The 22,932-nt window shown below is 40.5% G+C and overlaps 2 protein-coding genes across 2 annotated transcripts; one reads left to right on the forward strand and one right to left on the reverse strand.

Annotated features, from left to right (window-relative positions):
- Window positions 1-12,298: 12,298 nt before the first annotated feature.
- Window positions 12,299-13,023, reverse strand: LOC116900739 (brain protein I3). The gene has a single exon (XM_032902444.1). The coding sequence runs from the start codon at window positions 12,937-12,939 to the stop codon at window positions 12,562-12,564; it is 378 nt and encodes a 125-aa protein (XP_032758335.1). The 5' UTR covers window positions 12,940-13,023; the 3' UTR covers window positions 12,299-12,561.
- LOC116901063 (zinc finger protein 431-like) lies at window positions 13,004-15,103 on the forward strand. Its single transcript, XM_032902637.1, has 4 exons — window positions 13,004-13,027; window positions 14,001-14,135; window positions 14,592-14,718; window positions 15,039-15,103. Exons 1-4 carry the CDS (start codon window positions 13,004-13,006, stop codon window positions 15,101-15,103), a joined length of 351 nt encoding a protein of 116 aa, XP_032758528.1.
- The last annotated feature ends 7,829 nt before the right edge of the window (window positions 15,104-22,932 follow it).

Here is a 22,932-nt window from a genome sequence, read left to right on the forward strand (position 1 = left end):
GGACACACAACACAATGACCTTTGATCCAATTGATAAGATATAATTGCCCACCTAAACATACAAAGCCTTGTACACATCCATCCCTTAACAACATTTATAACAACCTGTAAGGGTATAGCATGGAATCTTAACATCAGCTTCCGGGTTGTCTGTGCCATGGCTTCTGTCCTTCCTCACCTCTTCCATTCCCATCTCCTCCACCTCTTTCAAACTTTTCTCCCGCCCATCTTTCCTTCTAATCCAATGACAGGCCTCATTCTATCTTGTACCTGCCTCACCTGTGACATAGTCCTACACTTACCACCACCAGCCTCCAGAGATGATCTTGCTATTATAGGCCCAAATCCCATCTTGAGAATGGCTGATGAAGCTAACCTACCAGAGGACTACTTAACAGTGTTATTGATGTAAATTAGGATTTGATCAGTGTGATTAAATTGCATTGTGAGTTCCTATCCCATCTCTTAGTTTTATCCATTCCCCAATTCTCTGTGTGTTCCATAATCTATCATTCTCTTTTATCTATGTTTTTGTTACAAGGATTTTTGATAGCACACTCAGGTCATCTTGAAATCTTACTTTTTATTTGGGTTTCTTTAGTTTATTTTTAGCACAAGAAATTATATTTAGAGTATAAGTGACATTTGTAAGGAACCCAGACTCTGATCCCCAAGCTGGTTTAAATTTTAGCATACCCTTTGGGCCCTTTAGATCCTTTTTGGAGATGATGGACAGCTACAACTGAAACCTAGTGATAACTAAAGGATTTAATAGAGCAACACATGGTGAGGTGGGAAAATTGAAGCAGATGTTGTTGTAACAAAATCTATCCATGGTCATTGTGGCAAGTAAGTGTTCAAGCAGGTATGCAATATTATTTAAAACATTAATGAGGGGGTTGGGGATTTAGCTCAGTGGTAGAGCGCTTGCCTAGCAAGCACAAGGCCCTGGGTTCAGTCCCCAGCTCCAAAAAAAAAAAAAAACATTAATGAGGATCAGCAAGCTAAAAGACAGGGTGAACTATAGTGAGCTTAGGACATGTCCCCGGGACATCTGTCCATAAGGAAAATGCATTGTATCTGTGATAAAGACTCTCACCATGAAGAGATTTGCAGGGGAAATGGCTGGCCCAGATCTCTTTATTCCTTCACCCATTTATCAGACATCTCTCTTCCTTGGCATCAGAGACCTCAGAAAAAGTCATTTTATGGTTGTGCTGCATCAGAGTGGGGCATTTTTTCTTTGACTACAAATGGGCAAACCCCACATCTTAAATAAATAGGTCTCAATGTTTTTTTCTATGTCTATCTTTTGTATCTTGCTGGAAAACCTACAGGTAAGGGTCAAAATATGAAGAAAATCTTGCAATGTCTATTTACCAAAGAATACTTATCATCACCATGGGGAAAGGACCAAGGCCTATTATCTTTATGGATAATAACTTAATGGCTTTGAGGGATTACTCCTCCTTTAATGACATTGTAGTTTTAATAGTTTTTCAGTCATTTTAATAATATCTTCTTTAGCAGGATGGCAAGGAATATCAGTTTTGTGTGGAATTGGCCAAACCAATAACATTTTTGAAAGCTTTGAAGTATATATACTTCTATATAAAAACATATATATGTTATATATGCACACATATATATGTTTATTATTGGTTTTGATCATGCGATAAACTTCTAGAACAGCAAATGTACCGAAGCAGAGTGAGTGACTCAGCATTACCTGAGTTTTAGTCCAGGAAAGTAAAGTGTGTGATTGCATCAGGCAGAGGAGAAGAGGAAGGACCTATACCAACAACAAAAAAGATGTGGTATAGGCATTGTAGAATGTTATCACTGGGATAATGATGTTGGATTTGTCGTAAAAATGAGTATATTTGTGTTTGTTATAAGTGATGAAAGATATATAAAGAAGTAACTTGGGAGGCATTAAAAACAACAATTAAATTTCAGTTTTCAGGGCAAAACTGATGGAAACAATATTCAGGCCAACAGAGATAACCCGGGAAAGTTTGGAGTCAAATGGCTGAGTTACATTAGAAAGAGAAGCTGGGGGAAAGGAAAGTGATGCTTAGGGGTCAAGGGGTTTAAGGTAATGTGTAGGGATGAGAAGAGGGGAGAGGAGCTTGGAGTCTGCAACACATACTAGCAATGCTAAGAGAGACAGGAGGGCAGAGTGGTAAGACCTGGTGCTAATGAAGTAGTGCTAATATCTACATATCAGTGAGTCCATAGCATGTGTTTTCTTTTTTGAGTGGGTTACCTCACTTGGGATATTTTCTAGTTCCATCCAATTGCCTAAATTTTTCATGTAGCTGTTATTTTTAATAGCTCAGTAGTACTCCACTGTGTAGATGTACCACATTTTCTGTATCCATTCCTCTGTTGAAGGACATTTGGGTTCTTTCACACTTCTGGCTATTACAAATAAGGCTGCTATGAACACAGTGGAACATGTGTCCTTCTTATATATTGGAACATCTTTTGGGTGTATACCTAAGAGAGGTATAGCTGGTTCCTCAGGTAGTACTATGTCAAATTTTCTGAGGAACCTCCAGACTAATTTCCAGAGTGGTTAAACCAGCTTACAAGCCTACGAACAATGGAGGAGTGTTCCTTTTCTACACATCTTCCTCAGCATCTATTGTCTTCCAAGTTTTTGATATTAGCCGTTCTGCCTGGTGTAATACTGTAGTATCTCAGGGTTGTTTTGATTTGTATTTCCCTGATGACTATAGGATGTTAAACATTTCTTTAGGTGCTTCTCAGTCATTTGGTATTCCTCAGTTGAGAATCATTTTTTTTAGCTCTTTACCCCATTTTTAATAGGATTATTTGATTCTCTGGAATCTAACTTCTTTAGTTCTTTGTACATATTAGTTATTAGCCCTTTGTCAGGTGTAGGATTTTTCCCATTCTGTTGGTTGCTGTATAGTCCTATTGACGGTTTCCTTTGCCTGAAAGAAGCTTTGCAATTTATGAGGTCCAATTTGTCTATTGTTGATCTTAGAACATAAACCATCGGTGTCCTGTACAGGAAAATTTCCCCTGTGCCTATGTGTTCAAGGCTCTTCCTTATTTTGTTTTCTATTACTTTCAGTGTATATGGTTGTATGTGGAAGTTTTGTTTTTCAAAAGTAATTACCAACTTTATTCAATTATAGGAATAATGCCGAGTGCTTAAGCCACTTTTATGTCACTTGGAAACAGATGGAACAAAATAACCCAGGCTTTAAAAGCGAGAACATATCTAGCAAATTACATAAACTAATCTAAACTATATTTCAAACTCCAATCGACCTCATACATGAAAATATTGCTATATTTCTGTCACTGACCCAGGAAACCTAATTGCATTCACATATGCATGTCCATCTTTATCAGCCATACTAGGACATTTTGAGTTATCTCTGATAGTATTTAACATTTTCTCCTCTTCATCATGTGGGAGTCAGCACAACTGAATAAATCTTATTGAGCATCTTATCTTTGTCTGTCTGTGCATTGAAATCTCTAGGACAAAATAATACTAATAACTTTCTCTTATCTCGACACATATATTCATCTGAGTAGTACCCTTGTCACTAAGATATTTCCTGAAGTATACTTTGGGACTGTAAAGTGCACCTGGTGAAATAAACCTTTCTCCCCATCAAACTGTATTATTTTGTTATTATATAAATTTCTTAAGTTGACATTCAAGATTTTGAATGCCATAGTTGCATCATATATATGACTTTATTTCCCTTGTCCACTTAAACTTAAGAAATCCTAGGTTTCAATGTTTCTGTGAAAAGACATACAATGTTCTCATTTTTTCCAGCCAAATTACTGTACTGACTAGTTTTTAACTAGAATGCTGCTTGCTTACAGAATGGCTAATAGCCCCAAGTTCTTTGGAGCAGTTGAAATATTTTTAACCTTTGTGCCTTATGCATACCTTCCTATGTTGTTGGTACATTAACTGAATGTCTGACCATTTCTTTTCTCCTCAAAAATGTAGCCTTTATAATAACACATTTCATTAGAGAAATCAATAATTTTTTACTAAAACCTAAATATAAGATTATTGTTTACATTTACATACTAACTACTTTTATATTTAAAAGAATAAATTTAAGCAAACTGACAAAATAAAATAAAAGTAAATTTTTGATGATTTCATTGATGGTGATTCCTCAATGATCAAGTGCAAGGTAAAGGTTTTTATGGTCAACCTCTATGCCAACTTCTGTAATCAAAAGCTTGTTTTGCAGGAGTACAGAATTTATATATTGATAAAGATTTAGTTTTTATTGGTATAAATGTTTGTATATTGATACAGAATTCAAGATTAACATTGTTACTCATAGATAGGCATTATGTCTAAGTAACTCATTGAAGAATACAAGGCTTAGACCCAGTTCTTCTAATAGCTGCTATTACAAGCTGTTTAGGATGATTAAGTAATGAAATTTAAAGGCCAGAGAGTAAACTCATTGTTGTAATAGATTCTGATTTAATTATAGTAAAGTGTATTCAATTTATTGAAATAGAAATTACTAAGTGTAGTCAAGATTTAGAAGTTCAGATACACTTTATATACATAGTCCTCAAAAACATCAGAAATCCACAGAATATAACATTACGAGGAAACAATCTTCTTTAACTCTTAAGTGGTGAAAACTTGTCTGGTCTTACAGAGATAAGTGCTGATGCTATTATTATTGCTTCTACATTTTGGTCACAAAAATGGCCTAATCTGTCACAGTTTCCACTTGGATTGCTCTGGGTTCCTCATCTTGGTAAATAAAAAGGGTTCTGAAATGCTAAAATAGGGAGGACGTAGAGGACATACGGAATCTCTACAGCTGTTTGTGGCAGACATTGTTGTGAATAAAAAAATTGAGATTTGTTGTCTCAAAGAAAAGTTACTGTCTTCTATAATAATATTAAGGTACCTACACCCCTAATATTGAGGGAAAATAAAGGTGGTTTACTGTTACGCTTTGAGATTTATTGAAATTGCTCAGGTTGGTTTAGGAGTTCCAAACTCATAGGAATGTTCACTGGTAATGCCCCATTCAAAATGTATGTTTTTCCTATCATAAAGATTGACTGAGTCCCCAGTTTGGGTGATGAGTGGCCAACAAAATAAGGAAATGAAAGATTTTAAAGTACTGCTATAGCACCAATTGGAAGCAGTTCATAGAGAAATCTCCAATAGTCCTCCTATTTTAACCATACCAACAAGATCAGAAAATGGAGTTGCTACAAACTTGCATGTATCCCAAGAGACTTTTGCAGCCAGGTTTGGCTCACCTGCAGACACTTTTTCAGTTTAGCCTCTTACCATGAAAGATGGAAAAATTGCTTTTTTAATTATTCATTAGGCCTACCACGATAAAGAAAAGTTTACCATTACTATACCTGACCTTAATAATATGAAATCTCTACTTACTCAGACAATGATTGCCAATTCCAACAGGTTTCAGTGTATTTTGGCAGAGGCCTGGTTGCCCACACATCAAAAATCCCTTCAGGCCTACGTTATACCTTATATAGATAATATTCATTTTGCTTATGAAACAAAACCTCCATTGTCCATCGATTTCAAGTGTACTGTTGTTTATCTTTAAAGGGTTGTTTTCAAAATTACACAAGAAAAAGTAACAAACAAACAAGTAACAACAACAACAACAAACACCTTCTCAATAGCTGAGATATATTGTGGATGCATGTATCTTACATGTGTATACCCTAAAAAGTCACAGCTTCAAGCCTTATCCTTAAAAACATGAAATAATTTTTCAAGACTACTTTGTGATATTAAAAGATTTCACAGCTGAATATAAACCTTTCTTTGGTGTTGCTTGTGGACATTCTATCCTAGCTCTAGGTGTATCCTCACTGCTAAGTCCCATTCCTTATATGAGAAAGACTTTTAAAATAGTCAACTGACAAAAGTTGATTGTGACTTAATGGGACACCTTTTTTTAAATAGGTTTGTACTTCCTATAAGCCTTTTGTCTCAACTGGTCCCTGCCCTTATCATCATAAAGTGGACAAATTTGTTATATCAACCCCAAAGGTTTGTTACCCTTAAATTAATTTAATTTCCTTTCTCAAAGGAAAAAGATATAAGCGATCAATTCAGTTATTAAAGCTAAGTTTTTACTGTCCTTTTGGTGCCTCCCAAGTTATTTCTTTATATCCTTTTGGTCTCCCATAACAAACACAATAATCCTCTTCTACAGAACAGATATTACATCATTACCCCAGGGATAAGTGCTGGATCTAAGCAGAGAAATCCATAAAGTCCCATCATGTGCCAGGTATCTCATGGCATGTTTGTGAAAAAAGAGTGAGGTGGGGAACACAGAGGCTGCCTCTGGGTGGAGGAAGAGAAAAAGTGAAGGGGGGAAGAGAAGTGCAGCCTTTTATTGGGATGTGGCACATGTGCAAGAGGGTGTGCAGCACAAGATGGCAGTGGGAATGTATTTCGCTCTTGACAGCTAGTGATGACGTGGTTTGCTGTTGTGGGTCCCTTGAGCTGACCATAGAGGTGCCTGATGGTCCTACTTTGACCCATTGCCTCCGGCTGGCCACGAAGTTGCCAGATTCCTAGCAATATGATTCTACAATGCCCACAGCACACCTATTTTGTTGTTCCTATGGTTCCTTTCTCTTCTCCCTCTGCCTGGTGGCTCACACTTTTTACTTACCTGTGTTACAGCTTAGCAAATGCTGGGTCACTCACTCTGCCTTGCTACATTTGCTGTCCTAGAAGTTGCTCACATGTACAAAACTAATAACAAAATTGCATAAGCTGTTGCTCCTATTAAGAAAACTATTTCTCTCCTCTTCAAGATGTAATAAATGCTTTGCTGCAGAAGGATCCTGGTGTCCACATGTGTTCCTGCTGGCGAGACGATAGCGCGGGACAATAAACTATGAATATGAAAATAACATGACATTTTAAAAAAAGATTCATTAACTCAACATTTAGCAATGGTTAAAACTTCTGAAAATTTAATCTTTGATACAATGCAAAGTGCCCACTCAGAAGAGTTTTTAAGAGGATATTATTTATTTATTTGACTACACTGAAAACCAAATCCTGTAGCCATTAAAAGGTTTATTAATCAATATGGATGAATGGATATTTCTCAACTAAAGAGATTAAATTACCCCTGCCCACATCCCTGGCCCAAGAGGAAACTGTATACGGCATCTGGGTTCCCGTAGAGGAGGACCCAGGAGCAGCAGGACCACTGTGTCTCAGACACCGCCAGAACCTGAAGGGACCTACCGGATAAACAGTTCTCTGCACCCAAATCCCGTGGGAGGGAGAGCTAAACCTTCAGAGAGGCAGACACGTCTGGGAAACCAGAAGAGACTGCACTCTGCACACATCTCTGACGCCAGAGAAAAACACCAAACGCCATCTGGAACCCTGGTGCACAGAAGCTCCTGGAAAGAGCGGCACAGATCTTCCTGGTTGCTGCCACCCCGGAGAGCTCATAAGCAATACCCCATGAGCAAACTTGAGCCTCAGAACCACAGGTAAGACCAACTTTTCTGCTGCGAGTGACCTGCCTGGTGAACTCAAGACACAGGCCCACAGGAACAGCTGAAGACCTGTAGATAGGAAAAACTACACGCCCGAAAGCAGAACATTCTGTCCCCATAACTGGCTGAAAGAAAACAGGAAAACAGGTCTACAGCACTCCTGACACACAGGCTTATAGGACAGTGTAGCCACTGTCAGAAATAGCAGAACAAAGTGACACTAGAGATAATCTGATGGCGAGAGGCAAGCGCAGGAACCCAAGCAACAGAAATCAAGACCACATGGTATCATCGGAGCCCAATTCTCCCACCAAAGCAAACACGGAATATCCAAACACGCCCAGAAAAGCAAGATCTAGTTTCAAAATCATATCTGATCATGATGGCCTTGTCTAGTCCCTGATTTTAGTGGTATTGCTTCAAGTTTCTCTCCATTTAGTTTAATGTTAGCTACCAGTTTGCTTTATATAGTTTTACTATGTTTCTATATGGGCCCAAAATTCCTATTTTTTCCTGGACTTTTATCATGAAGGGGTGTAGATTTTTGTCAACTGATTTCTCAGCGTCTGATAAAAAGATCATGTAGTTTTTATCTTTCAGTTTGTTTATATAGTGGACCACGTTGATGGTTTTCCGTATATTAAACCATCCCTGCATATCTGGCATGAAGCCTACTTGATCATGATGGATGAGTGTTTTCATGTGCTCTTGGATTCTGTTTGCCAGAATTTCATTGAGTATTTTTGCGTCGATATTCATAACAGAAATCGGTCTGAAGTTCTCTTTCCTTTTTGTCTTTGTGTGGTTTAGGTATAAGAGTAATTTTGGCTTCATAGAAGGAATTGGGTAGCACTTCGTCTATTTCAATGTTGTGGAGTAGTTTGGATAGTATTGGTATGACGTCTTCTCGGAAGGTCTGATAGAATTCTCCACTGAACACATCTGGACCTGGGCTTTATTTTCATTGGGAGACTTTAATGACTACTTCTAATACTTGACAGGTTATGGGGTTGTTTAAATGGTTTATCGGTTCCTGATTTAACTTCGTTTCCTGATATCTGTCTAGGAAATTGTCCAGATTTTCCAGTTTTGTTGAATATAGGCTTTTGTAGTAGGATCTGATGAGTTTTTGAATTTCCTCTGATTCTGTTGTATGTCTCCCTTTTCATTTCTGATTTACTGAATTTGGACACACTCTCTGTGTTCTCTGGTTAGTCTTGCTATGGGTTTATCTATCTTGTTGATTTTCTCAAAGAACCAGGTTTTGGTTCTGTTGCTTCTTTGTATAGTCCTTTTTGTTTCTACTTGGTTGATTTCAGCTCTGAGTTTGATTATTTCCTGCCTTCTACTCCTCCTGGGTGTATTTGCTTCTTTTTGTTCTAGAGCTTTTCGGTGTGCTGTCAAGCTGCTGACATATGCTCTCTCCTCTTTCTTTCTGCAGGCACTCAGAGCTATGAGTTTTTCTCTTAGCACAGATTTCATTGTGTCCTATATATAAGTTTGGGTATGTTGTACCTTCATTTTCATTAAATTCTAAGAAATCTTTAATTTCTTTCTTTATTTCTTCCTTGACCAGGTTATCATTGAGTAGAGCCTTGTTCAACTTCCATGCATATGTGGGAGTTCTTTCCCTGTTGTTATTGAAGACCAGCTTTAGCCGTGGTGTTCTGATAGGACACGTGGGATTATTTCTACCTTTCTGTATTTGTTGAGGCCTGTTTTGTGCCCGATTATACAGTCAGTTTTGGAGAAAGTAGCATGAGGTGGTGAGAAGGAGGTATGTCTTTTTGTTATAGGATAGAATGTTGTATAAATGTCTGTTTAAGTCCATTTGGTTCATGACTTCTTTTAGTCTACTATGTCTCTGTTTAATTTCTTTTTCCATGATCTATCCATTGGTGAGAGTGGGGTGTTGAAATCTCCTAATATTCTTGTGTGAGGTGCAAGTTGTGCTTTGAGCTTTGGTAAGGTTTCTTTTATGTATATAGGTGACTTGTATTTGGAGCATAGATATTTAGGATTGAGAGTTCATCATGGGGGATTTTTCCTTTGGTGAATATGAAGTGTCCTTCTTTATCTTTTTTGATGATTTTTGCTTGAAAATTGAAAATCTCAATGTGGTAAGGTTTTTGGTCTAGAGAGCAATAGGACAGCCTCAGCTCTGGAAGCAGATGCACATCAAATGGAAACTGGGAGGCTGTATGCTGTATCATGTACACATGTATTGTATCTTTTAGGATGTCCTGACCTATGATGATGTGCATGTGAACTTCACTCAGGAAGAGTGGGCATTGCTGAATCCTTCTCAGAAGAGTCTCTACCAATGTGTAATGCTGGAGACCTGTAGGAATCTCAGCACTATAGGTAATTCAATGAATTTATCATTCACTTTGTAAAACATAGGCACAGCTGGTTTTGTTTAATACTTGATTTTTTTTTTTCCTTCGGAGCTAGGTACCAAACCCAGGGCCTTGTGCTTCCTTATCTTTTTTGATGACTTTTTCTTGAAAATTGATTTCATTCGATATTAGAATGGCTACTTCAGCTTGCTTCTTCAGACCATTTCCTTGGAAAGTTGTTTTCCAGACTTTCACACTGAGGTAGTATCTGTCTTTGTTTCTGAGGTGTGTTTCCTGTAGGCAGCAAAGTGCTGGATTCTCATTACATATCCAGTTTGTTAGTCTGTGTCTTTTTATTGGGGAATTGAGTCCATTGATGTTGAGAGATATTAAGGAATAGTGATTGTTGCTTCCTGATATATTCATATTTGGATGTGAGATTATGTTCGTGTATTTGTCTTCTCTTTTTTCTGTTGCAAGACAATTAGTTTCTTGCTTTTTCTAGGGTGTAGCTTGCCTCCTTTATGTTGGGCTTTACCATTTATTATCCTTTGTATGGCTCGATTTGTAAAAAGATATTGTGTGAATTTGATTTTCTCATGGAATATCTTGGTTTCTCCATCCATGTTAATTGAGAGTTTTGCGGGGTACAGTAACCTGGACTGTCACTTGTGTTCTGTTATGGTCTGTATGACATCTTTCCAGGATCTTCTGGGTTTCATAGTCTCTGGTGAGAAGTCTGGTGTAATTCTGATAGGTCTGCCTTTTTACATTACTTGACCTGTTTCCCTTACTGCTTTTAATATTCTTTCTTTGTTTTGTGCATTTGGTGTTTTGACTATTATGTAACGGGAGGAGTTTCTTTTCTGGTCCAAACTGTTTGGAGTTCTGTAGGCTTCTTTTATGTTTATGGGCATCTCTTTCTTTAGGTTAGTGAAGTTTTCTTCTATGATTTTGTTCAAGATATTTACTGGTTCTTTGAGCTGGGAGTCTTCACTCTCTTCTATACATTTTATCTATAGGTTTGATCTTCTCATTGTGTCCTGGATTTCCAGTATATTTTGGGCAAGTAGTTTTTTCCCTTTTACATTGTCTTTCACTGTTCTGTCAATGATTTCTATGGAATCTTCTGCTCCTGAAATGCACTCTTCTTTCTCTTGTTTTCTGTTTTATGCTTGTATCTACAGCTCCTTGTCTCTTCCTTTTCTTTTTTTACATATATCCAGGGTTGTCTCCCTTTGTTCTTTCTTCATTTTTTTCTATTTCCATTTTCAGCTCCTTCACCTGTTTGATTGTGTTTTCCTGTGATTCTTTCATGGATTTTTGTTTTTCCTCTCTAAGGGCTTCTACTTGTTTATTTGTGTTTTTCTGCATTTCTCTAAGGCAGTTTTTATATCTTTATTGAAGTCCTCCATTATCGTGATCAAATGTGATTTTAAATCTAGATCTTGCTTTTCTGGTGTGTTTGAATATCCAGTGTTTTCTTTGGTGGGAGGATTGGGCTCCCATGATGCCATGTATTCCTGATTCCTGTTGCTTGGGTTCCTTCACTTACCTGTCAACATCCGGTTGTCTCTGGTGTTAAGTTGTTCTGCTATTTCTGAGAGTGACTTGATCCGTCCTATAGGCCTGTGTGTCAAGAGTGCTGTTTTCCTGTTTTCTTTCAGCCAGTTATGGTAACAGAGTGTTCTGCTTTGAGGAGTGTAGTCTTTCCTGTCCACTGGCTTTCAGCTGTTCCTGTGGGCGTGTGTCATGAGTCCACCAGGCAGGTTACTTGGAACAGAAAAGTTGTTCTTACCTCTAGTCTTGGGTCTGAAGTGTTCCTCTGGGCTGTGTCTGAGCTCTCAGTGAGGGCATCAGTCAGCAGGGCCTCCACCTCCTCCAGGATCTCTGTGCACAGGGCACCCAGATGGGACTAAGCAAATTCCTCTAGAGTCAGAAATGTGTGCAGAGAGTAGTCTCCTCTGTTTTCCCAGGTGTGTCTGCCCCTCTGAAGGTATAGCTCTCCCTCCCACAGGATTTGGGTGCAGGGAGCTGCTTGACCGGGTGTTTTCAGATCAGGACACAGTCTGGACTGCAGTTTACTGCAGCTTGATTGTGCCTATCTTCCGGTTCCCAGAGGCCCTATACAGTTTCCTCTTAGACCAGGGATGTGGGCAATGGTAGGGAGAGTTGGCAGTCTCTCCTGCCCTGCAGTCTCAGGAGTGCCCACAAGTCTGGGTGATGAACTCTCTTTCCCATGTCGTTTTGTGAGTTCTTGAATTTCTGAATGTTCTACATTCAGTTTTGTGTGACTAATTTTGTCAATTGTTTAGAAATTAGTAGAAAAGAGGTAATAGGGTTCCTTCAGAAGTAGTTCATTAGAATCATTTTACCTTTCTTTTCTTTTTTTTTTTTTTCACAATGGTATGAATCTCATTTATTTAAAACAGTATTTCTCACCATTCTCAAATTGAAGACTGCAAAAAATAGAAGCAGCGCGTTATCCTTGGCCTTGGGAGCAGGTCGCTGCCTTCCCCCTCTGCAGCCCTAAGCCAGTCCATCCCACCGCACGCAGGGCACGCACTTTACAAAACAGTCCTGAAGCTTAATCAAATAAAACTATTGTACACGACATTTACATTAGAAAAGAGCTGACGTAGGAAAACTGGGTGTGTGGTTCCCTTTAGGTGAAGACCGCTCCACAGTTGGGGCACCTTCGCTTCCTCAGCGCGAAGCAGCAGAGGAACCCGAAAGGAAACAGGACGATGGCCAAGAAGATGCCCAGGCAGGTGAAGCAGTATTCCAGGACACCAACCCTGCAGACCGGGCAGCCTCCGACCACGACGATGGAGTTGGCAGGATACCGGGTGACCGCTCGACTGTGGATGTTATAGACCCGGGGATGGCTGGTGGGGATCCCTGTGACGAGGTAGGGGTAGGGCGGCGGCGGGGGCGCGGTGGGAATGGCCCCGTAGCCGTGCGGGCCGCACGCGTAGTCGCCCTGGCCGGCCTCCAGGTTGTAGGCGGGCGGGCGCTCCTGCAACAGGGGCTTGTGGTCCATCGCGGCCCCCGGGGCCGCGCGCCCGCCAGCTCCGGCCCGGCTCGCTTCCTTCGGCCCGGCGGGGATGGCGGCGGTAGCAGCGACGGCGGTCTCATTTTACCTTTCTTTTACCTCCAGCCAATGGAATGATTCACAGACATTCAATTCTTACTTACAAAAGGAGTTTCTGAGATGCAAAAATTTCTCATGCGCTCATACTGCTGGGTCTGTAAATAGTACAAATTCCACATCTTGTAACATAATCCATATAGCAGGAAGCAGACATTAAATGATGTGTGTGATGCAAGGAAATTTTATTATGGTCCAGTCTATTTGCAGTCTGTGGGCTTCTTTTATGTTCATGGGCATCTCTTTCGTTAAGTTAGGGAATTTACTTCTGAAAAAATTTGAAGATATTTGCTGTCTCTTTAAGTTTGGCATCTTTATTATCCTCTATAACTACTAACCTTAAGTTTGCTCTTCTCACAACATTGTTCTGTTCTGGATTTCCTGGATGTTTTGGCTTAGAAGTTTTGTGGGGGTTTTCTGCATTCTCTTTGACTGTTGTGTCAATGTTTTCTATGGTATCTTCTGCCCCTAAGATTCTCTCTCAAACCCTTATATTTTATTGGTGATGCTTACGTATTACTCCTGATCTGTTGCCTATGTTTCCTATCTTCAGGTTTTTCTCTCCTTGTGGCTTCCTTATTGTTCCTATTTACAATTTTAGATCCTAGCTGACTCTGTTCAGTTTCTTCCCCTCTTTCATAGATTTTTATGTAAATCTTTAGGGGATTTTATTGTTTCCTCCCTAAAGCAACTACTTATTTACATGTGTTCTGTATTGCTTTAAAGGAGGTAATTATGTCCTGCTTAAAATCCTCTATCATGACCATGAGATGTGATTTTCAATACAAATCTTGCTTTGCTGGTATGTTGATATACCCATTCCTTGTTGTGGTGAGAGAACTGCATTGTGATGATGACAATTAGTGTTGATTTCTGATGCTTCGCTTCATACGCTTGCCTACTGCCATCCAGTTATTGCTAATGTTAGTTGATCTTGCTGTTTCTGACAATAGCTTGTTCCTCCTGCAGACTCATATGCCTCTGATCCTAGGAATGAGAATGCTCCTAGGAAACCAGTACTCTCTGGCCTTGTTTTGGGTCTGGAGGGCTATGACACACCCTTAGCACTGGGCACAGATAGAGATCAGGTCTGTCCTCTCCCAGGCCTCCCCACCACTCCGTTGCCAAGATTGTTCCAAGCTCATCTCTCCTTTAACAACTGTGGAGCAAATGTGTGTTCCAACCCGAGTGATTGGCAATGAGAGCACTCCTAAGAGACCACCTCAATGTGGCGAGGGTTTTGGTCTAGAGAGCAATAGGACAGGCTCAGCTCTGGGACCAGATGCAGACCATAAGAGTACCATCCCAGGTTGCTCTATAGATCCTGGGCCTTGGGAGGTCCAGGTATTTCTCCCTTTGGACAGTCAGTGGAGAGAAAGTGGGGTTTCACCTGTGGGCTTAGGAGTGAGAGTGCTCCTGATAGACCACCCCTGAAGACCAGTTTTTAATATGCAGTTCTTTGGGACAGCTCCAGCTGTGGGCACAAATGGAGACTGGAAGGCAGTATCATGCTGTATCATGTACACATGTATTGTATCTTTTAGGATGTACTGACCTATGATGATGTGCATGTGAACTTCACTCAGGAAGAGTGGGCATTGCTGAATCCTTCTCAGAAGAGTCTCTACCATGGTGTAATGCTGGAGACCTATAGGAATCTCAGCACTATAGGTAATTCAATGAATTTATCATTCACTTTGTAAAATATAGGCACAGCTGGTTTTGTTTAATATTTAATTTGGGTTTTTTTTTTGTTTGTTTTGTTTTTTTTTGGAGCTGGGGACCGAACCCAGGGCCTTGCGCTTGATAGGCAAGCACTCTACCACTGAGCTAAATCCCCAACCCTTATTCAATTTTTTTTTTATTTCACTTAAAAATGAGGAAGAATGAAGTGAGTAAATCAGACATGGTTCTAAAGTTCACTAAAGATAGTAACTTAAATGTTGCCTAATTCCAGTAATTTAACATAATTTCTCTGATACCATTTTTAGGCTACATTTGGGAAGACAATACTACTGAAGAATATTGTAAAAGTTCTAGAGGACATGGAAGGTAATTTTCACGTGAAAGATGATAATACCTCCCAAGAAAGTTTCATATGTGTAGCAAGTATTAAAGAAAAGCAACTGGGTAAAATACACACTGCATCAAATATTGATTAGGTCTTCATTATATGTCTACACCCTTTTAATAAGCAAATAGTCCATAGTAAATTGTGGTGAACCTTATTCTGTAACAGCATGGCTAAATTTAATGATATGGACAGTTTTAGAGATTCAAGAATGGTTTTGTAGAGAAACCTTAAACCTGTACCACATCTCTGTGAGGAAAACAAATTGAAATTTTGTAAATGTAATGTAGAAATTTATTTTGTAATGTGTTGAATGTAATGCATTATTCTTCTTTTGCTATGGATGTCATATGTCCCTATGAATGCAAGCCAGTGATACTGAAAGAAGCAACATACCTCTCTCTTTTCCAGAACAATTAGAAGATGTACAGTAGATAACACTTTGAGGAGAGTTTCTTAATGTGGGAAAAGTTGATAAATATTTAGTTTTTGACCATGACTGTCAACATGTACACATTCAAAGTGCTGAATCACTTTATGAGATTAGAGTTATAGAAATATTCCTCTTTGTATTGGCTCATGTTGCAAATGTAGTATTCCTCAAAGATAGCAAAATTTATGTTCACAGCCAGACTACAAACGCTCTGAGTTCATAGAGTTTTCTTCAAATATGTTAACAATCTTAATAGAAAAATTATGGAATAAATATGAGTCATGTAATCAATTCTCTTCCTATTCCATGTGTCTTCAAACGTTCAAGACAACCCATAATATAAGGCAACACCTTTGAATATAAACAAACTGATATTATGTTAAGATCATTTTGCTCTTTACACTTAAACAAAATTTGAAATGAATTCATAGATATAAAAAGATTCATGAGGGGGTTGGGGATTTAGCTCAGCGGTAGAGTGCTTGCCTAGAGAGCACAAGGCCCTGAGTTTGGTCCCCAGCTCCGAAAAAAAAAAAAGATTCATGAATATAATCAATGTGAGAAAAAATTTACATGTGCCAATTGTATTTGCAGGTATGAAAGAAGTTTTACTGGAAAGCAGACCTTTGATTTTATTCAGTATGGTAATGGCTTTGCAGTTCAGAGTCATACCCAAAGGCATAATGGATAGAAACCCTATGAAGGTAACCTATGTGGTAAAGCTTTTGTACAGAGGAATAATCTCAAAAGACATAAAAGGACACATAATGGAGAAGAACCTGCTGAATGTAACCAATGTTGTAAAGACTTTGTAAGAAGCAGTGCTCTCCAAAATCATAAAGAAACACACACAGGAGAGAAACTCTATGAATGTAATCAATGTGGTAAAGCCTTTGCACAAAGGAGTAGTCTCAAAAGACAAAAAAGGACATGTAATGGAGAAAAACGTTATAAATATAACCAATGTGGTAAAGCCTTTGTCCAAAACCATGGTCTACAAAAACATAAAAGAACCCATACAGTACAGAAACCCTATGAATGTAACCAATGTTTTAAACCCTTTGAATGAAGAAATCATCTCCAAAGTCATATAAGAACTCATACAGGAGGGAAACCCTGTGAATGTAAGAAATGTGGGAAAGCCTTTGCACACAGCAGTAGTCTCCAAATACATATAAGAACTCATACAGGAGAGAAACCCTATGAATGTAACCAGTGTGGCCAAACCTTTGCACACAGCAGTAGTCTCCAACAACATAAAGGAACACACACAGGAGAGAAACCCTATGAATGTAACCAATGTTGCAAAGCCTTTGCACGAAGAAATAATCTCCAAATACATATAAGAAATTATACAGGAGACAAACCCTATGAACGTAACCAATGTGGCAAAGCCTTTTCAGACAGCAGTACTCTCTAAAAACATAAAACAACACACAAAGGAGAGAAACCCTATGAATGTACTCAATGTTGTAAAGCCTTTACAGACAGCAGCACTCTTCAAAATCATAAAAGAACACACAGGAGAGGAACCCTGTGAATGTAATCAATGTTGTAAAGCCTTTGCAGGAAGCAGTCATCTCCAAAGCCATATAAGAAAACATACAGGAGAGGAACCCTATGAATGTAACCAATGTGGCAAAGCCTTTGCACGCAGCAGTACTCTCCAAAGCCATATAGCACACATACAGGAGAGAAGCCCTATGAGTGTAACTAATGTGGCAAAGCCTTTGCACAAAGGAGTAATCTCAAAAGACATTAAAGAACATATAATTGAGAAAAACCTTATGAATTAACAAATGTTATAAACCCTTTATAAAAAGTGGTGATCACCAAAAATATAAAAGAATGCATACAGGAGAGAAACCCTATGAATGTAACCAATATCGGAAAGCCTTTGCAGGAAGTAGTAATCTCTAAGAACAAAAACGAAGACATACTGTAGAGAAACCCTGTGAATGGAACAAATATGCTACAGCCTTTGCACAAAAGAGTCATCTACAAAGACAACAGAAACCATGCAGGAATGAAACCCTTTAACTGTAACCAATGTGCCAGAGTTTTTTCACAAAGCAGTGGTCTCTAAAATCTTAAAAGTACACATACAGGAGAGAAACTTTTTTGAACGCATCCAGTGTGGTTTTATAACATTCTCACAAAGCAGTGACCTCCAAATACATAAACAATCACGGCAGAGAAACCCAATGAATGTCTTAAATGTTCCTAAGCCTTAGACATCCCAAGCATCTTCAATTGTATAACTGAATATGTACTAGAGAAAAATGCTTGGACTGTAACTACTGTGGTAAAACCTTTCCCAAAACAGTCATTTCCTAGCCCATAAAATAATACACACTGCATAGGAACCCTATGAATGTAAGAAATGTGGCACACCTTTGGAAAATCATAGTACTTTGCAAGTAAATTAAAGAAGACATACTCAATAGAATCCCATTAATATAATCAGTGTTATTATGCCTCTCTGTTTGAATGAGCAATTGTCCCGCGCTACGTCTCGCCAGCAGGAACGACGCGGCACACACAGGACCCTTCTGCAGAAAAAGCTTTAATGCGTCTTGAGAGGGAGAGCATAAGCTTACAATGCGGAGACGCCGAGTGAGGAATAACCGTCCCTTATATAGGAAACTATCCTCGCCTAGGACGTGTCACTCTCTGACTGGTCGCTGCCAATTATGCCAGATGACGTACCATAACGTACGTGTCCCTTCGAGTAGGGAAGTTACCAGGCGCCTGCGTATTGCCCTTTTTACTAGGTGCGTTCTGCCGGATGCCGGTGCCATTTTGTAACGGAGTATGTGAGGACAGCTCCTCGGACAGCTCCTCACATCTGTGAGGACAGCTCCTCGGACAGCCCCTCACATCTCCCCCCTTTTCTTTTTTTTTTTTTTTTTAAGCAAACAGGACACCCAGATATAGGAGGGCGAAGACAGAGGTCATATCCTCGTACAAAGTTGGCGAACCTGTACAAGAGAGATACCCTTAGGCTGTTGTTGGGACCCAGGGCACTCCCGACCCGTCGCACTGCCATTTTTCGAGGGAGGGAAAACTGGGGCAGAAACCCTCATGTAATATGACATGCCTTCCAGGGAGCGTATTTGGTAGAACTTCCCTGTGCGATGCTAAGCTCGTCACCCCTCATGGGCTGCTCAAGCCGGACACTCTAATCCTGTGCAATGAACCGAGGTTCTAGGAGTGCAAGAGCTGTCCAGCCGGCGACCTGTTGCTTGAGCATGGTCAACCAGATATCGGCTGACGCTCCTTGTTCAAGGGCTACAAGCGCCTGGGCGATCACTACTTTGTCCCTTCTTGTTTGAGATCTTAATTTGCAAAGCAACCAGAGGAGTAACACTAATCCACAGCAGAGGATAACTCCAAAAAGTCCCACTCCCACCCATTCCTTGAAATAAGAGACTGCTGAGGTGATCCAGGACGACAATCCCTCCGTCAAAGACAGGTCCAGTCGGATAGAATTTACTTGAATGATGGTCGCTCTCAGCTCCCGAAGTGTCTGTTCAAACTCCGAGGTCCAATTCTGTAACAGGTGCTGTGAAAGACTCTTAGACAGATTAGCAGCTCGGGTAAATTTGTCATATTATATGGAGGTGACACAAAGGCCTGGGAGTTTTTGCTCACAGCCAAGCTGGGCCAGTTGCCATAGAACGTCTAATTGCTCTCGGACCAGATCTATACGTTGGTTGACAAGCATAAGGCTTCCCTATATCTGAGTATTGGCCGAGGCCTGTCTGTCCCGAGCCACAGAGACGGTGGCCGATAAATCATTGATAGCTTGGGTTGTCTGTACTGAATTTGACAAGGCCAATGCCAAGGCAGTAACCGACGCAGCGACTGCTGTCATAGCAATAATGCCAGCAATAATTGCAGAAGTACCAAAATCTCTTTTTCCTCTAAATAAGGTCATGGTCCCCGGGGCATCAACAGGGATTGGGATAAAGCGAGGCATGCGGGTAACTACTGCGATATTTTATATGAGTAGCTGTCCAGACAGAGGCAGCAGGTTTGATGTTCCCCGTCCAGGAAAATGACAACCGTCCCTTTTCGCCCTTTCCTCCAAGTAGCATCGCCATGGGCATAAGATCAGTGCAGCTACCATTAACGCAATGTAAGGCCACCACCATAGAGAACTGTGGCGTTAGCCACAATGTCCTCCTCACCAGTTCCCCATGTGGCCTCCCTTAACCAAGCAGAAGATTGATTATATAACATAATGCAAGGGAGATCAAAAGATGTTTTTGTTGAATATGCCAAAACAAAGGCTGCCCTTAAGGGGAATAGTCCTATTTTCTTTTAGTCGTTCAACCTGTGGATCCTTAGGTAAATAGGCCAACCCTAAATCCCTGTTAGTGGTACATCACCGGCTTCGGGAGTGGAAAGGTTGACATTATTCCCCATCGTAGCTCGCCCTGCACCGTTGCTGGCATCCATGGAAGAAGAGTGAGGAGGTGCAGGAGTCCCAGTCCCTTCTTGATCACTTGCTGTGATGCTCCGAGTAAGTCGTCCTGGGATCCATATGGGATTTTCATCGTCCTGTGGAAAAACACAGACAGCTCCCCTGGATCTTATTAAAACAGGATCCGGGCCTTTCCATTCATTTGTTAATACATCCTTCCATTTGACTAATTCTTTTGTCCTCTTGGGCTCTGAGCAATGTCGCTCAGCCGCTGTTTGTCCAGCTTCATCAAGATTTAAAAAATTTAAGGTAAAAAGGGCCAGAGCAGTGGCCACTCGGGGTGTTGGGGGGAGTTCTATCATAATTCCCCTTCTTTGTTTTATTAAATATGATTTGAGCGTCCGATGAGCACGCTCTATGATTCCCTGTCCTTGAGGGTTGTAGGGCAGGCCCGTCAGGTGGGTAACCTGCATCTGAGCACAAAACTGACGGAATTTTTGAGATGTGTAGGCGGGGCCATTGTCAGTTTTTACACATTTTGGCTTTCCCCAAGCACTCCATGCTTCAAGGCAGTGCTGAATGACATGTGTTGTTTTTTCTCCTGTAAGTGGGGTGGCATGTAGAATGCCAGAACATGTATCTATAGATACATGCACATACTGTAATTTTCCAAAAGTAGAATTATGAGTAACATCCATTTGCCAGATTTGCAATGGCTGTATTCCTCTCGGGTTGACCCCGATGTGAGGAACTGGGAGGAACTGGCAGCACTGTTGGCATTGGGTGACTATATTACGTGCCTCTTTTCTAGTTATAGAGAAGCGGCGGCGTAAAGTTTCTGAGGTGACATGGAAATTGCCATGAAAGGCTTTAGCGGCCTCTAGAGGAGAGGCCAGGGCCACAACTATCATTTTTGTGGCTTTGTAAGCAAAATCATTATCTGAACTCATTGGGCAAGGGAGTACAGAATGGGCCCGTATATGAGTAATGTATACAGGAATCTTCTATTTAATAGGATAATTTGGATTTTTGGAAAATATCTGCCACCTTACTAGTGGTTTTAATTATACCGGCGGTTTCAAGAATACTAACAGCATTAACCACATGGGAGGAATCTGAAACAATATTTAGAGGAACCTGGAATTTTTCAATGACCTCCATGACCACTAGGCATTCTACCACTTGGGGTGAGGTTTCAAAATATTGTCGTGAGAATACTTGGGAGTTTACCACATATGCTCCCACCCCTGTTTTTGACCCATCCGTATACACGTTATCCCTCCTTTAATGGTCTGAGGGATGTGGTGAGGAAAACAATAGGTTGTGATCTTGCAAAAACACAATAGGGGTGTTTAGGATAATGATTATCTATCTTCCCTGTAAAGGATGTGAGCAGCACTGCCCAATCATCAGAGGTAGCGGCTAGAGTTTGGACCTGGTAGGGTGTATATGGGATAATCAAGGATTGGGGTGGAGTTCCAAAATGACAGATGGCAGCTTTTAGGTCCTTAATAGCCAGATGTGCTACTGCGGCTGGATACCAATCAATAATCTTCACTGGTGAAGCATGTGGATGGATCCATAACAGTGGACCTTGTTGCCATAAAACTGCAGTGAGTAAATCCTTGGTATCTAGTACACAGAGTGAAAAAGGTAGAGACCAATCAATGCGTTGCAATTGGGCCTGTTTTATGGCATCTTCTACTTTTAGTAAGGCCTTGGTTGCAGCGGGAGTTAGCACACCAGGGGAGGTGATGTGGCCATCCCCTTCCAATATTTCGAACAAAGGTTTTAATTCCGCGGAAGGGATTTTCAAAAATGGTCTCAACCAGTTGATATCTCCCAAGAGCTTCTGAAAGTCATTAAGAGTATGGAGGTGGTCTCTACGGATTTCCAGTTTCTGGGGTATAATCTTATCAGGGAAAATAATGGATCCTAGAAAATGACCTGTGTCAGCAATTTGGACCTTTTCTGTAGCAATATGTAAGTCCCATTGTTTAAGGGTTTTTGTAATAAGGAATAGGCTTGTTTGAGTAATTCTAAGTCTTTATGACACATCAATATATCATCCATGTAATGGATTAACAGTAAATTTGGATAGGTCTCCCTGACTGGTTTGAGGGCTTCCTGAACATATAACTGACACATCGTAGAGCTGTTGGCCATGCCCTGAGGTAGGACCTTCCACTGGTATCTTTTATCAGGTTCAGTATGATTAATTGATGGGACAGTAAAAGCAAATCTGGGCCTATCAGGGGGGTAAAGCAGAATAGAGAAAAAACAATCCTTGATATCTATTATTACCAAATTCCAATCTTTTTGTAGGGCCGAGAGTATAGGAAGGCCCCGCTGAATGGGTCCAAGGGATTCCATCTGATCGTTAATGGCCCTCAAGTCATGGAGTAGTCGCCATTTTCCTGATTTTTTCCTTATTACAAAAATTGGGGTGTTCCAAGGAGAGGTGGAGGGCTCCAAATGTCCCAATCTTAATTGTTCATCCACCAGTCCTGTAGCTGCCTGTAATTTCTCAGAGGTTAATGGCCATTGGGGAACCCACACCGTGTCCTCCGTCCTCCATGGTATGGGTCGTGCTGCCCCAATGGCGCCTAGGAAAAACCCAGGCCTTGTTTATGGGGGTTGGCGATCGGTTCAATGGGCGTGAGACAACCCTGTTCTAATCGCCCTAGGCCTTTCCCTTCCTTATAGCCCATCCTTGACATCATGTGGGCCACTTGTGGGGGGTATTCATTAGATAAGGTCAGTCCCATGGTCTGCATAACATCCCTCCCCCAAAGATTAACAGGCAGGGGAAGTACATAAGGAATAAATTGTCCCTGTCGGCCATCGGCAGTTGTCCAAGTTAGAGTGGCAGAGCTGATCATAGGGCATGACTGGTAGCCTAATCCTTGTAGTGAGTGAGAAGATTTTGTGGTAGGCCATGATTGAGGCCAC

The sequence above is a fragment of the Rattus rattus genome, chromosome 5 (assembly GCF_011064425.1).
Source record: "Rattus rattus isolate New Zealand chromosome 5, Rrattus_CSIRO_v1, whole genome shotgun sequence".
Lineage (NCBI taxonomy): Eukaryota > Metazoa > Chordata > Mammalia > Rodentia > Muridae > Rattus > Rattus rattus.

What these genes read in the sequence shown, in the direction of transcription:
- LOC116900739 (XM_032902444.1), bottom strand. Translation starts at nt 12,939, where the DNA reads ATGGACCACAAGCCCCTGTTGCAGGAGCGCCCGCCCGCCTACAACCTG.
- LOC116901063 (XM_032902637.1), top strand. Translation starts at nt 13,004, where the DNA reads ATGGCGGCGGTAGCAGCGACGGCG. An exon ending in CGGCGGTAGCAGCGACGGCG is followed by an intron (nt 13,028 to 14,000) that starts GTCTCATTTTAC and finishes TTCTGACAATAG; the next exon opens with CTTGTTCCTCCTGCAGACTC. An exon ending in TAGGAATCTCAGCACTATAG is followed by an intron (nt 14,719 to 15,038) that starts GTAATTCAATGA and finishes TACCATTTTTAG; the next exon opens with GCTACATTTGGGAAGACAAT.